This window comes from Melanerpes formicivorus, unplaced genomic scaffold, assembly GCF_026170545.1.
Source record: "Melanerpes formicivorus ecotype bairdi unplaced genomic scaffold, bMelFor1.0.p_v2 SCAF_6, whole genome shotgun sequence".
Taxonomy (NCBI): domain Eukaryota; kingdom Metazoa; phylum Chordata; class Aves; order Piciformes; family Picidae; genus Melanerpes; species Melanerpes formicivorus.
The window spans coordinates 7036746-7053407 of record NW_027142358.1 but is presented as its reverse complement, the minus strand read 5'-3'; the positions used below and the strand labels follow the sequence as shown (position 1 = coordinate 7053407).

The 16662-nt window shown below is 44.8% G+C and overlaps 1 protein-coding gene across 4 annotated transcripts in view; it reads right to left on the bottom strand.

Annotated features, from left to right (window-relative positions):
• SH3PXD2A (SH3 and PX domains 2A) overlaps positions 1 to 16662 on the bottom strand; it is a 271897-nt gene that overhangs the window by 159285 nt on the left and 95950 nt on the right. For all 4 annotated transcript variants that reach the window (XM_068139450.1, XM_068139448.1, XM_068139449.1 and 1 more), the window contains one exon: positions 4996 to 5072. In XM_068139450.1, coding sequence (XP_067995551.1) covers positions 4996 to 5072 — 77 coding nt within the window. The remainder of the gene's footprint in view (positions 1 to 4995; positions 5073 to 16662) is intronic.

Here is a 16662-nt window from a genome sequence, read left to right as displayed (position 1 = left end):
CTCAGACTGGAGAAGTTAAAAGAATTAGGAATAAAGAGCAGAGGGAAGGGAGGAAATAGGGTGCAGAGTTTTGGAAGTAACTGGAACATGGTTCTGGGCCTCTGGCATGGAAGGGACTGTAAGGCAATGGAAAGCAAGGCTCTACTCCAGATGCTTAGGGGCATTGCACATAATTGGCTCTCATTGCTGCAATTGGTCTAAATGCATCAGGATTCTGAAATGTATTTTTAAAAATGACAGACTTACAAAGTTTTTCACATCAACTCTTTCATTCTTGACCAGGACTATTAGTCCATCATCAGTCAACACTAGCTTGGTGGTACAATGGATAGAGACAGAAACATCTATGCATCTGTCTTGACAGGTTCAAGGATAAATCTTGAAAAAGAGGCAGGGCTAGATCAAGAGGGAGGTAATTATAGTTTTGAAGTGTGGTCTCTCACATCATGAACATTAATAAAAGAATGACCAATATTTCCTGGTACTGATGTGCCTTGCTCGTCTAATTTTTATTTAAGCAGTGTGCTCTTGGGTTCTTAAGCCTCACAACAGAAAAGTCTATAAGCTTCTACTTAAATCCACCTCCAGTCGGGACAGCATGAAGGCATGTGAGAAACTCAGTGTTTATGACAATAGAACTTCACATCTTAATAGCTTCTCTGCATAAGCATGCTTCCCTCAGGACCAACACACACAAATCTGCAAGTCTGCAAATGGCGGCCTCAGTCTTCCCAGAGGGCTGTGTAAGCAGAGAGTCATGGGTTTGCGAACCACTGACCTGAGAGGTCCTTTCTGAACAGGACACTGGACAGGCACACACCAGAGGTGTGTTTGCAAAATCAGAAGCTTAATAAATAAAATGCCCCTAGCAAGGCAAGGCTATGAAGCTGCTCTTTCCTTCACACTGGCAAAACCTCCTAAATAAACTAAGAAAATTAAGCCCAATGAGCCCAGAAGACCTTAATTCATACTAAAATAATTCCCTTCAACAGGGAAATCATCCAGATATATCAATGCCAGTGAGCAGTACACATTTACTGGCAAAAGGCAGTTTGTTTGGTAACTCACTCAGTTTACCAGTAAGGATATACAGACCCTGCACTTTCATGTTTATGTATGAGAAAACTTGCCCTGTGTGTTTCACTCATCTGTTTTTCATTGCAACTCCTTGCAGCCTTAGCAAAAACATTGGCCTAATTACCTCTGTGATGGCATTTCACTAATTTGGTACAACGCAATGAAGAATAATCCAGGGGTGAAGGGTTGGGAGACTCATCCAGAGTGCTCAAGCACCTAATACACAACATCCTACAGATCTCCCCTTACTCCCAAGTATCCCCATAAAGTCTCAGGCAACCTCTGCCTGTCACTTTTTCTGTGCCTGGTGCAGAAACTACAATACATCCAAACAGCTGAAGTCAGATCTGCTTCTCAGCCATGCAAATTGCCAGTCTGCAAAAACAAAACAGCAAATGGTCAAACATTTGCACCAGTCATTTGCCAGGACCCATCTGTGCTTTGTCTTGCCAGGGTAGGTGAAATGGATGGAGAATCCTCATCTGGCACAAAAAAAGTACCACACACTTTGTACCTGAATCTGCCTCCCTCCTCTGTTTCCTCATACAATCCAGTGGACAAAAGCCTGTTGTCTCATTTATTCATTTATTATCCATCTCAGATTTTGTCCATCAACTTCACCCACATCATTCCAGCAGAATTCTCTTTAGTTTTTCAAAATTAACCATGTTGGCTGCCTACCCATTTTAGGACTTGCATTCTTCATTTATAGCAGGACTGAACTTGTCAAAATGATACTTTTCCTCTACAGTTCTATCCAATTCTTTAAAGAGGCAAAACATCTACTGGGCAGGGGAAGAAATGCAGAGAACAGTTAACACTTCAAAAGAGCTGGGCATGGTCCCACTCTCAATTCACACACACGCATTAGTAGCTGCTAAGGAGCAGGAAAAAGTAGCAGTAATATTATTTTAGTAGCAAAATAACCCCACAGCATTCTCCCTTCTTACACCAAGAAGTGATTTCATTGTATTACAGCTTTCTAGAAGCTGGCACTGGAGCTAAGTGAGGCACTCAGGTTTCTTCTGTAGTTACAGCTCAATGGAGAGAGCCCCTGTGACTAGTTTAGGCTGGTGAAGTGAGGCCACTCTGGTTCAGACACACCATCTAATTTTCTGTTCCAAATTCACAGCTTTCTCTCATCCCTAGTTAACTTCACATTGGGATTAAAAGATTACAGAACAGTTATAAAGATCATGTTCCCAGAAACCTTTTAAATGGTGACTTCTGGTGAAGGTAGCAAGAAAGCATTTCTGAATTTTAAGCCTCTGCTAAGCCCCAGAGATGAAATCTGTCCCTGCTGACTGTCCGAAACAAAACTGCCACTGATTTCAGTGTACCAAGAAGCTTTTCTCCTACAAGCTATTTTCCTAAATTCTTTATACCTTTGAAGTTCAGTGCTTGATTTTCACCATTAATTTCAGTCTTGTGGACTTTCATATTCTGGGTCAGGTTCAGAACACAGAACAACAATTCTTTGAATAAATGCAAATTGGATGAACCATAAATATTCAAAAGAAAAACTTATTCTCTTAAAATGTGCAGACTTAAAAAGGCTGGGAAAGCAATGAATTGTAACTCTCTGGTTGCTCAGAATAGAATAGAATAGAATAGAATAGAATAGAATAGAATAGAATAGAATAGAATAGAATTATCCAGGTTGGAAAAGACCTTTGAGATCATCGAGTCCAACCTATCACATTGGTTACCAATTGTTTGCTGTGGGATTTAGGAATGACTGGGACAGGCCGTGCTATCTTCATTTACTCTCTATAATTAGCAGGAGGCTGTAGCAGAGGGCAAAGAAATCAACTGAAAACTGGATCTGATGACAGGCAAAACATCACAGATACCTCTGTACTGTTTTTAATGGGTGGCCACAGGCTTGTCTACCATCCACACTGGACATGAATTAATATCCAGGCATGGATTTGAAGTCAAAAGCAGTGAATGGAGGGAAAAAAAGCTCAGCATTGCTTTACTTCCTAGCACCAGCAGAAGCATTCACCTATCTTCAGCCCATACTGTTCAGGCACAACCAATAAGACACATCCCAGGGGGATGGATGAGTGAGTTAGAGTCTTCTCTCCTTGAAGACCTGACATGCCATGCAGAAAGGCACTAAGAAGGATGTAGCCCTCTTGAAGCGCTCACACAGACATGAGATACAATACCTACTCAAGTTTTTCAGTCACTATGAGCCTCACTCTACAGTGACATCCAGTTTTAAGCATCTTCTACCATGAAGTTCAGACACAAATTATATATAAATTACAATAAATGAAAATAAAATAAAAAGACAATACATCAGGCACAGCAAAGCCAGAGATCACTGGAAACTAGGATAATATTCTTGAGTAGTCACTATAGGTATGTCATTCTCACTGCTGGGCACTACTATGGCTGCTGCTAGAAACAGGGAACAGTGGGCTGGGCCAAACTGGCCTTCTAGATGATCTCCTGAGGTTCCTTCCAACCCCTAACATTCTTTGATTCTGTGAACCCAACACAGCTGGGGCTATGCTTACAAAAGCAGCACCTATTAATAAATAAGTTAACAGCTTGGCCTCGGGGAAGCATCCAACTATGCTTCTGAGTTGGGCAGTAGCAGCAGATCTGCTCCGTATCATCTGAAACAGACTGAAACCAGTCTATGATTCTATGAGTGGAGCCAGACTTCTTCAGGAGGGAAAAAGGAAGCGAGGAGGAGGGTGGCAATCACAGCACTGTGGTGTCAAGGAGCGTGCCAGCAGCCAATGCCACAACACAGCCCTCTGTTGTGATCGGCGGGGCGTCAGTGCCTGGCTGGGTCAGGTCAGCTCTGTCTGTGCAAAGGGGTCCCAGAGAAGCAGCTGCCCCCTCCAGGGCAAGTAACTGCTTTCTCCACCATGCATCTGCTGGGTGAACCCTGACATCAGCCCTCACTACTTGCATTGCAGGCAGTTCCTGTCTGAAGGAGGCTGTCTGGGGGTGCAGCAAGACCCGACGTTTTTTCCCGAGAGCCGTTCGGCCGCCGGCAGGAAGACAGTGCATTAATTGTCACGCAAGAAAGCCTGATCTCATGAGATAAGACTTTAATAGCAGCTTCCTCGCCCAGGGGGTGCAGATGGCATGGGTCTCACCACCCCCCACTTCCCCAGCATGCCTCGGGCACTTTGGCGATCTGCTCCCAATTTTGGATGAGTCAATGTCTGACTGGAGAAGTTCTTGGGAACGTATTTTTTTCCCCTCCACCTGCTCCACTGGCTTTCTACAAACGGAAAGAAAGCCCCACAGGAAATAAGAGAGGAAGTCTGGGATTTAAAGTATGTGCTGACCGATGCACTCAATATCTCTAACAAAACCTGGGTATCTGCCCTGCTTAGAAATCACTTTTAATCTATGGTCAGAAGATTAATTATCATCGAATCACAAACTCTAAGCTAGAAAGGAAAGATTAGGTGACTTAACCTTCTTCTCAACACAGCCATACTTTTCTGTCCTGCAATAAATGTCCAGGCTTTCACTCATCAGGAGAAGCACTCCTGGAAGCCACTGGTCCACTACCAGTGCTGCATCAGCCATCACTATCCCTCAGGTGGCACTGGAGGACAGACAGGGAGGGAACAGAAGACAATGCCATCTTAGTTGTGCCTTTTTGCCTGCTCAGCTCCTGCTTTCCTTGAGGTTGATGTAGCAATAAAATCCACGTTTAGGGGAGATGAGGCTTACAGCCTTTACTGAGTAAATGAGGCACCAATTCGGTGCATAAAGTCTCCAGGGAAAACACTGCAAGGATTCTGGGAGCAGGGTTTGGCAAGGACCATCCATCCTTCCTTGTGATGGTCTCAACACAGGTGAAGAGCTTAGCAGGAGAGTTGGTGGTGGCTGTGAGCACCCACACAACAGCACTGCCAGACGCTGCCCCAGAGCTCTTACCCTGCAGTATTCGTCGATGGGCTTCAGCCTCTTCACAGCTACGTCTCGGACATGGCTCCTCCGGAACAGGATCTTGCCTGAGGAGAAAACAGATGAAAGGGGAGTGTTAGGGGCATCACCTACCATGTGGCATAGCACAGCAGGACTGAGCAGAAAGGTCAGCAGATGGGGTTTTAAAGCTGGCTCCAACCACAGCTCTCAGCAGTGGCAATGGCTGAGCTCTGCAACCCTGTTATACCCACAGTGGAGGAGTCACAATACTGGAGAGGCTCACACTGCAGCAGTTTTGTGTGACAGCATGGCCCCACTGCTACCGCAGAGACAGGATGGCACAGCTGGAGCAGCTGTGAGCAGCAGATCTGTTCCTGCCCTCAGAGCAAACTTCACAAAAGCACACTGCAGGGCAGGCAGCAGAGAAACATTGGGCAACAGCTATCAGGCCCCTTTAACAGCTAAGATACTGTGGGTCTGAAGTTTGCACATGAGATGCAGCATATGGCCAACAACTACTACAGGCACAGCAGTTCCATGAAATCTTGGCAACTGCCAGTGAGATCCTGCTTGTGTTAGCCACCAAAAGGGGACTGCAGTGAGTCATGGGGCAGAGGGAGGTTTTCTGATTTCATCCTGTACCTTACACAAAAAGTTTTGCTTCCCTTTTAGAGATGGCAGTATCCTGGAAGGGACTAGTGCACTGTTATGACTCTCGTCTACTTCAGGACTGTTTTGGCATGTCCATGCTGACAGTACAGGGAGCACCACTGGGGTGGGATGTGGGCTCCACCGACACCCCATGCCTGCCCATTCAGCTACCTCCCACTGTGGATGCTCCTGCCCTTGCAGGCAGGCAACACACGCAGCCAGTTCACAAGCAAACACAAGGATGTTGGTGACAGCACCCTTATAAATCTACAGAGGAAACCAAATAATAGAAGAAAAATAAACAAACTCTAGTTTTTTGAAAGTAAAAAGAAAATAACCCTGGTGTCCTTTCTAGACGACATTTCTGCAAGCAGTTAAGATTAAATAAACAACTGGATTTTGTGTGAAACTGATTGTAACAAAGTTTATCAAAATAATCTAGGAGCTGAGTTACTCCACACACAGGGATGTCATAGAGTTGGTATTTTTTTGGCCAGAAGGGATTATATCTTCATATCCTTTTTTGGTGTTTTTCTTCTCTTTTTCTTTTGTACTGTATTTCTTTTAATGTAATGAGACAAAAATAAATTATATGTTCTCCTTGTGGTGGAAGAAAACAGTATCTGCCAGCATTATTTAGGCCATGAAATGTCTATGTAAAAAAACCCCACTGACATATATACCACCCTCTGCTCCAAACTTCTTCTGCCAACAGGCAAATAAGATACTCATCCTTAGATCATGGGATAAGCAAATGGACTAGGAAATGAAATCAGATCCAAAATCTAAGTATGTGGCTTTTATTTTGTCATGACTACACAAGCTGAGAGGTTAAATCTGAATGGAGTTAAATCCAGTTGGTGGCCAGTCAGGGCTCAGAACTGGGGCTAGTTCTCTTTAACATCTTCATCACTAATCTGGATGAGGGGATTGAGAAAACCCTCAGTAAATCTGCAGATGACACTAAGTCAGGAGGGAGTGGTGTTCTGCTTGAGGGTAGGGAGGCTCTGCAGAAGGACCTGGGCAGGATGGAGGTCAATTGTATGAGAATCAATCAGGCCAAGTGCCAAGGTCCTGCACTTGGGTCACAACAACCCCAGGCAGCACTACAGGCTTGGGCAAAGTGGCTGGAAAGCTGCCTGATGTAGTAAGAGCTGGACATGATGGTCAAGAGTTGGCTGAACAAAAGCCAGCAGTGTGCTCAGGTGGCCATGATGGCCAACAGTATTCTAGCCTACATCAGGAATAGTGTGACAAGCGGGACCAAGGGTGTGACCACCCCCCTGCACTGTCACCACTTCACACTTTGAGTACCTTGAGTACTGCATTTAGTTTCGGGGCTCTCACTACAAGAAAGACATTGAAGTCCTGGAGTGGGTCCAAAGAAGGGTGAAGAAGCTCCTGAAGGCTATGGAGAACTAGTCTTATGAGGAACAGCTGAGGGAACTGGGATTCTTTAGTCTGGAGAAAAGAAGGCTGAGGGAAGACCTTGCTCTCTACAACTACCTGAAAGGAGGTTGCAGTGAGCTAAGTGTCAGCATCTTCTCACCACTAACAAGTGATAGGACAAGAGGAAATGGCCTCGAGTTGCACCAGAGGAAGTTTAGATTGGATATTAGAATAAAATTATTTACTGAAAGGCTTATCAAACACTGGGACAGACTGCCCAGGGAGATGTTTAAAACATGCAGAGATGTGGTGCTCAGGGTCATGGTTTAGAACCAGACTTGGTAGAGCTAGATAATTTGTCAGACTTGATGATTTTAAAGGTCTATTTCAACCAAAATGCTCCTATGACTTTATGTTAATGAAATGGCAGCCTTTAACCATCCAGTAGCAGGGGCTATAAATCCTCTCAGATTCTGCCCCTATCAGTTGCCTTTTCACAGAATCACACAGAACCACAAAATCACAGAATATTAGGGGTTGAAAGGAACTTCCAGAGATCATTGTCAAAGCAGGATCACTTAGGGCAGGCTGCACAGGAAGACATCCAGGGGAGTTTTGAAAGTCTCCAGAGAGGTAGACTCCACAGCCTCTCTGGGCAGTCTGTTCCAGTGCTCTGTCATCCTTACCATAACTGCTAACCTGGAAGGTGTTAAAGCCTTTTGTTCCCTATACAAGAAAGTGGTTTATGTCCATCCCCAATTCTGACAGCAAAACAGCTTGTCCTATGAGGTAAAGCCATCTCCTAGTGCCATAAATTTATCTCTCTGGGTTCCTTGTGGTTATCTTGTTACAAAGCTGGTGCTGAGCCATTCCTTTAGGATGCGATGGGATGCAATCACAGAGCACAGGGTAAATCTTCCATAGGTGTCTGAGATGTTCATCTAAGCTTGAATGATTTAGCCAAAAACTGCTGGAGAAGGAAGGTGGCAGTTCTGTCTCTCTGTATCAACTGACTTTGGCCACACTAAAACCTTGCAGTTTTCCTTCTTCTCTCTCTGGTAAATGGAGAGAACTATCTACAAACTACCCAAACAATTCTTATTTTTCCTGACAGCCTCCAGAATCACACTGTACTTGTACTGCAACTGCAGGAAGCTGTTTTTTTAGGAGGAAAGGGTCTTGGGGTAGCTGTAGTAATAAAGACTAGTTCCTTTCTCAGTGCTCCAGAAATCCTGGTCAGGGAGATCTTCCTATTCCTTTGCAACTTTTATAAATATACTGCAAAGAGAAAGCAACATTTTGGAAACATTCTCATTTGCTGGCTTTCCTGTTTTCAGTTCAAACCATGAGTTGAAAGTCAAACTGGTGACCATATCAAAACATAAAGGAACCAAAGGCTTAAACACATGAAAGATCTCCTGTAAATGCAATTCAGCTTTCCTAAAAAGATAGTTTACAGAGAGGCCCTGGTCTTCAAAGTAACATACTAAATGAAAGATTCAAACATAAGAAACAAGATAAATATAATAAAGAATGTTATATTAAACACAGAGTACAAAAAAGATCCCAGGATATGATGAGTCTTAATTCAGTCCTTAAATGGAGATGGAAAATATCAGGATGACTGTGGTGTTAGGATGAAGAATGCCCAGAAGGTGCTTCCATTTTTATTCCTTCAGAAACAGGAAGATTTTCCCTCTGCTACTGGATGCTGGAAAAGGCTCAGTGGGAGGTGCTGGGAAAGATCTGTAGCTGCCTGGTCCAGTATGGCATTCAAAACTGAGACAGGGAGAAAGGTGAGTAGTTTAGAGCATCATGGACTACCAGACAACAAAGGAAAAAAGCAAGAAGGAAAATAAAGACATTTTGCAAGCACATCCAGTTCTGGTGGGCAGCAAGGAGGGACCCACTCACAAGTCCTGCTGGTCCTCAGGCAGAGAGGTACTGAAGCACCTCGAAGGAGGGACAACCTCCCAAACACCCAGATTTTCCCCTTTTCTGGGAAGACAGACTGTGCTGACAGAAGCTTTGCCAAAGCCATCACAACTGACCAGCAGAACCACAGCAGATCCAGCACAAATTACTACTGCAGTTTCTCCATTTCCACTGGTCTCCCTCCAAATGCAGAGGAGGTCCCATGGGACTTCAAAAGGAAGGTAACCCAAGAGACCTACGCTGTAAACTCTTGGTTTTCCAAGTGGGTGCACTGGACACAAACCTCATTAATGAAAAGCTTTGCCTAATGAGGTAACCAGGGTCATCATAAAGAAATTGAGCAGGCAGGCTGCCAAGCAGTGGAGGCACACAAGACCCTGTGAGGAGTCCTCAGGACAGCAACGGAAAGGAGAATTTCATGCAGTGCTAATATGTAGCAAGGAAGTCCCACAGTGGCCCGTAAATGAAGAACAACCCAGGCAATTTCCTTGTGAGGGTGGAGTAACGGTTTATGTGCCACTTGGCCTTTCCTTTGGGTAGTTTCCACATATCTAAGGAGGAGATCTACTTCTATGCAAGTAAGTACAGTGCTGCTTCCTCTCTCCTAAATATTACTGCAGCTCCTTAAAGCCCCCCTCAGGCACTATACCCCTCTTTTACAGAAGGATGGGCAGTTTTTTAACCATGCTGCTGCCCAGCTAGGAAGTGAATGGGAAGTCTGCCTCAGACTCAGATGGGAAGCTACAGGCTTTATGGGATGGTGCAGCCTCATGCAAATATTTAATTCAATGATGTGCCAGGCTTGGACTGGTCCAAGGCAGGTCTGGCACATATTAAGAAGGACTCCAAGAACTCCAGCACTGCAAAAGAGAGACATGGGGAAGACACAGGGCTGCAGCCCTGCTGCTAATACAGGATAACAATATTTATTTTTATCCTTTTTTCTTTAAAGAAAATATTTTTCCTAGGAAATTAATGTGGATAAGAGGCAAAGTATCAGGTTCAACATTGTAAAGGCATCTTAAGTCATCCCTTCATCTCTCTGTATATATGTGTGTGTGTGTATATATATATGGAGTCTTTAATTCTGCGACCACACACCTCTTCTCCCACCAGACCTCAGTTTCCTCCTGTATACACAGTTGGTGCACAAAGTGGGAATAAAACTATGCAGGAGTCTCTCTTTTGAGCAGCTGTTGAGTCTGCAATCTTAAAGGTATCTTCTGAATATCACTTTATTCCTGCAAAACTTCATACTTAGAGTATCATGGATTCTAACAAGTGCCATGGACCACAAGAACAAACAGGCTTAAAAACATCCCAGCATTCTGGTCCTCTCATTAGCCTACAGGTTTACAGTGAACACACTAGAAAGGTCCACAGCAATGCTTTGTAATAGTGAAGAAGGTGGTTCATGCAGGGAAGAAGCCCATCTTTTGGTGAGCCTGGTGACACAGCAGAGCACAGTCTGGAGGCAGGATAGCACTGAGCATCACTAGGCAAAGAAGCACTAGAAGTCCTAGATGGGATGCCTAGCAGTAGAATCCAGTCATTCCAGTATCAAAGAGCCAGCTGTCACAGCAGCTGCTACCCTAGACTGGTGATTTGTAAGCTCTAAGACAGCCTTTATAATGAATCTCATAACACTTTTTTTGGCTGTCAAGGAGAGGTGCCTTGAGACCTTCTAGAGATGCTTTCACGATCTTCCCACTGCTGTGCCATTGGCTCAGAATTGAGCTGCCAACTTTGCTACTCTTTGGAGTCAGGCACTGAGTAGGGAGCAACAGGGAGACAGGGAAATTTCTGGTTAGCTCCTTTCCAAATCTACCTGAGAACAGATCCACCTCTTGCTCTTACTCTATAATTGCTGAGCTTGATTTCTTTTCAAGGGATGTCCAAGTGATGGATTGCTCTGAGGACACCAATTATTTCATGCAAGGAGTATCTGTCAGAGGCTAGGAAAAGCCCAAATCCACTGTTAAAGGGACAATGGACTAATTCACATTTAATCTTCTACTTCAAGTACTGTCACCACACTTCAGAGGGTAGTACATGAAACAAGTCATATGATAAATACTCAGCAGACGACAGCCTGAAGACTAATGGGTGTGTTAAAAATGCTATAATGTCTCATCTGATTTATGTTTAAGAGAGACATGTGCTGCCTCTGACTACAGACGCTCCAGCTGCGGGTGCTTTGTCAGTCAGCTGTCTCCCAAAAGCAGGGAAGCGGCCCTGTTCCTGCCTCTTCATATTGTTCTTGTTACTGTGTTGTTGATCCTTTCCTCTTTTTATCTGAGAACCTGGGAGGTACCAGGTTCTGTATATACGTCGTCAAGTAATGTGTTTAACCTCATATCAACTTCTCAGGGACAGAATCTGCTTATGAGAAGAGGCCAGACTCTTTTTGCAGTTTCACTTGGCTTGCATTGGTATAAAATTTAGCCCTCCTGCAATTACAGACTCTCCTTTTGAGCAAAGCAGCTTCCTCCACTTTAACTAAACACACTTGGCTGCTTTGATATTTTTATGAACGCTTCCAGTCCTTACATACAGGTATTACTGTTATTTGTATACATTGAAGTAGCACAGATGTGCAATCAGCTATGACCCAAATTCCCTCACAATGTAAAGTAGATAATTCAACAGCACAGCATTATAGGGTAGAAGAATAATTTTCTGTTTCTCATGGAAGTAAGTGTGATTGTCAACCAGATGGCAATCTGACAGCGACCAAAAAAGAGGTGTGCTCCTTATAAAATAATGTCTTTCTTTTACTTGGGGATCCCAGTTTCCATGGATTGTTTCACTCATGACTTCCTGAACTCAGAAAGCCAGTGCCAGGGTCCTAACACTGGTGGCATTTGCTCCTGACAAAGAAAGGGGAGGGAAATGATTCATAGTGTTTTCAGCAGTGGGAGGGGGAAGGTCTTTTTCACTAAGTAGAAGCTCCTGACAGAATCAGAACTGTTGGCTGAACTTGGCTGCCAAAGGGTCTCAGCTGATAAAGGCCTTTGCTAATCAGCAAGAATTACTATGGAAGGTGACAAGAGGTGATGGAGACAGATGGGGCAGTGAGGAAAGGCAACAAAAGCAATAACAGTATTGCCCTGAGATACGGGGGATGGTGGGGAGGGTGTCCTTCTGCACTTGGATCCTGTTTTTAATGTGCATGTTAAAGCAAATCACCAAGAAGCAGTAGAACATGGGAAATAACATGGCTTGTATAAAAGCATATCACCAGGAAGAGAAATCTTCCTCCATTAGAAGGGATAAGCAGAAAATGCCCCTGCGTGAATAATTGCAAGAGGAAACCAAAGACAAGCAAGAGGTGAGGCTCCATTCTCCATCAACAGAGAGCTCCTACCTCTGAACCTGGCTGCTTTCCAATGTCTATAGGCACAGTAACATCAGTTCTAGAACAGCTCTGCTAGTATAGACTTTGGGAATTGAAGCACCAGGCAGGGCTGTTCTAGAAGTAGAAAAGCCATGAGCACCCATGCCAAAATTCAGGAGTGACAGAGAGGGGCCAGAGTGCAAGTCTCAAGCTAACAGCTCTGTTACTGTTTGTACAATGTTTTGTATAAGCCAAGAGCTAATTAATGTTGCTCTATGTCCTGCTGCTATCACCCAAACAACCTATTGCTCCTCAGCTGCCCCAGCTGCAAATCTCTCACCTCTTAAAAGCAAGAAGGGATCATGGTGCAGGTAAATTATGCAGTATTTGGTATGGAAAGGGTGGGCAAAAGTGCTGCAAAATTATCCTTTCGGTTTTCTTACTGTGGGACACCTCTCTGTGCATTGGTTTTATGCCCCAGCAAACCAGAAGAGATCTATCACCTTGCTTAAAACACCAGAATACAGGAAAGTAAAGCACCTATCCCACAGAAGAGCATCTCAGTGTGAGCACAAGTCCCCAGACTCCTTAAATCTGAACTTTCCAGTCTGTGAGTGGTTGTGAAATGTTGGGTTAATTCACTGAGTAAAGTCTTCAACTCCTGCAGTGAAGCTGGTGCCTCCTCGAACTAGACAGCTGAGTACCTGCGTGGTAGAATGTGAACTCATTTGTAATACTGGTTGCAAGTGCTACATTAGCCTGCAAACAGCCAACAGCTTTTAATTGCAGAAAGCAGTCAGTCTGTCTGAGAGTAAAGGGAGGATGGTATTTATACCTGCAAGCCAGCAACACAGGCAGCTGGCACACCCTCACCTGGAGGAACTGACCTGATGATAATCCTGAGCCCCACAGAGACAAGGAGCCAAAAGAGGGTCACGCATTCAAAACATCCGAGAAGCACTGCCTTAGGGAACAGCACAGCTTCCTCACACAGAGGGTGCAGGACTGGCCCCCTCTTTGCATACAGTCATTGCTATGCTGGGAGCAAGAGGCTACAGAAAAACTGGAAATCCCGTGCAGAGCCAAAGCATCACCCTTGCCAATGCACACTTCTCCCCTAAGGTAAGAATCTGCACACTGCACATCCACTGTGCCCTGCATTTTGCTGCTAAACATCCTCCACAAACACCCATTTCCAAATTTCCAGGACAAAGCCATCAACCATGTGGAAGCTTAAATAATGATGAAATTATCCAGTCTCTGTACCAAACTGATCACTGAAATGTCAGCTGCTGTGTCTCCTTGCTGAAACACCTGGTTTCCTTCTTGTACCAGCTGATGCCAAGTGTTCTGCCCACAGACAGTCTGCAAAGCCATGTTCAAGAGTAACTTTTACTCCCTGGCCAGTGTGGGAATTTTGAGGATCATTATACGTTGGCCCAACAAGTTTGGGAACCAGCAACCCCTGTTTGAACAACATATTTGCTGGTGAACATGTTTGCATTATCCAAGCTACTCCAGCTCCTGACCTCAGAGCAGAGAAAGGCAAGAACCTCGCAAACACCTTTGTGCCACCTTAACCATGAAAAATACTCCTACTGAAGAGCAAGGCCATGCCCCTGTAGCTACACAAACTAGAGTCTTCCTCTGCTCTTTCCAAAAGCACACCAAGTACCACCTGGCACACTGGTCTCTGTTGAAGTCAGCAGGAGTCTTTCTATTGACAGTTGGTGGTATATGGACCCTCAGGGAAGTACCATATGGTCCCACTGTAATCTTTTAAAGCAGGAGGGAGCCTTAATGAATTGACCCTATTAAAACATTTGCATTGTCTTATCAGCTCTTATGAGACTTGTCATTAATGCATGCACTGGTGTGATGCTAAGCCTCATAGACACTGAGCCAACACCAGGCTCACTGACAGGGAGCCTTTGAACTCCATCCACTGGGGTGAAAGACCTTTCAGCAAGGTCGCTGGAGGGAGATGGATTTGCACCACACCCTTGCACACTGGAAAAGCACAGTAAGGTCCTAGCCACATCCTTTGGCGTGACTGGCAAAAACACTGCTTAGGAGACTCCACCCTTAAGCTGGTTGAGAACTGCAGCTATGAATAAAATAATATTTGCACTCACACCACTATAGATCAAAGTTATTATTACTAGGAGGTAGGTCATGCAATAACATAGTGCTATGCCATGTACTCTTACAGGAACATTGCAGGTAGCAATTGAGGGGTAGGGATGCAAAAGTGGCTTCACAAGGTCACAAAATGAGCACGCTAATAACAGCAATACAGCCAGTTCCTAGATCCTCCTGCAGATCACATGTAGAGTGAAAATACATCTATCATGGCATCGGGGGCCAGAAAAATCTTTCTCTTCAAACCCTTATTCTAATAAGAACACAAATCCTCAATTTCTGACACAAATGAGGCAAAACTCTCTCCTGTGGAAGACCTTGATTAAGTCAGCTGCCAGGTACACATGTCCCACAGGAAATGAAATGCAGCAGGGGGATCGGTGGGGACAGGGCTCCTCACAGCTGTTGTGGTATTTGGAAGGCACCAATTAACACTAAAATTAAACAAACAAACAACGTGGTGGCAAACATAGCTAGGTGTCTGTGCTTGTCAGAGGCTGGAACTTGCCAGCTAGGGTTTCAGACAGCAGTATTCAGAAACAAAAACCCCTGTGCTTTGCAAAACAGAGCACTGTTCTCTCTTTCCAAATGGAAGTGCTCTCCTGGAGTTCTCCAAGTGAAACCTCTAACTAGTTTTAAGCTGAATTTTCAGTAGACAACAACAGGCACAGAAGCAAGCTCTTAAACAACATCCAGACAAAGGTGGCTGGCCTCTGAGTCAGGAAGCTCATCTGCAGACCAGGACACCATCTCAGGATGGTTGTCAAACATTGGAACAGTCTGCCCAGGTCAGTGGTGGCGTCACCATCCTTGTGGCAGCCTGTGGACCTGGCGCTTAGTGACATGGTTGAGCGTTGACCCTTCAGTGCTGGGTCAAGTGTTGGACAGGATGATCTTTCAGGTCTCTTCCAACCAGACATATTCTGTGATTTCTGTGTGTTACAGGAGAAGAGAGATGGGCTATTTCCAACACATGCTGGGAGTATGACTGGTGCAGTCATGTTTGCACCTCCCTGTGCTGACTCTGAAGCCAGACCCACACCCTTTCCCTTGCCTCCTCTAAGCTTGCAGTGAAATAACCCAGCTAGGACATGCAATCTGACCACACTGGCTAACAAAACAGCCTTTGGATGAGGTTTGTGGCCAGGCCACCCAGTAGCACATCCTCTTCAACTCTTGGAGCCACCCCTGTTGCCCTTCCTAACTGATGGATAAACAGCTAACCCATTCCTTTGATAGACAGTGGATGCTGAGATCCACATGGGTACAGGTAGCCTGCACCAATGCAAGCCAGCATCCAGTCACTCAGCCTCCCAGGGACAGCAAAACTCAGATTGCTGCACCTCAACTGCACAACTAAAAGCACCCACCTCAGTGGTTACCACAGCTCAGCCGATGCACAGGAGCAGGGAAATGATTTTATAGTTACTTATCAGAGAACCAGCCTCCTTCCCACCTAGCTCCTCCATGTGTGAGCACTCCAGCCATTTCCAGCTCAGGCCACTTAATCCAAACTATGAGCACACGTGGCTTGGCACCAGCAGTGCCTGCTGATGCCAGAAAACAGCTGAGGATGATCTCTCTGAAAAACTCCTCTCAGATTCTTCACATGCAAGTAAGCACAACAGTAAGGGTGTGAGAGCACCCCAGAGGACAGAGCTGTTGCACTGGAGGGTGCTAGGCGTACCCAGCTCTCCAAGGCCACCTTCTCCCAGGTTCACTAAGGTCTGATCAAAGGAGGAAACAGCACTGTCAGATGTCAACAGCTTTGCCCACTGCAGAATAAAAAGCCTCTTTCAGGGATTACTGCTCTAAGCATTTACTTGGCCCATGAAAGGAAAAGTTCCTTCAGCCAAGGTGACAGCAGGACTCTAGGACTATGCACATTTTCGTTTCCCTTTCACAGTTAATTTGGCCTTTTCATTTCCTAGGGAGAAGCAAAAAAGGTGGATTGGAAACCAGTGTTTTGTTATTTTACTTAAAAAAAAAAAAAACACTAATAAGGATTGCTGGGGCAGTATCATAAAAAAACATGAAAATAGCCCCAACTTTATTGCTAAATTAAAGAAAAAGCAGTAATGTGAATAGGCACAGAAACCTGAATTAGGACTGTGAGCTGATAACTACCCTTTTGGGCCCTGATTAATTGCATCTGAAGCCACGGGGAGACTGAGCAGCCAAAGGGGACTGACAGCCAACAAAATCCACACCACCAAACAAAC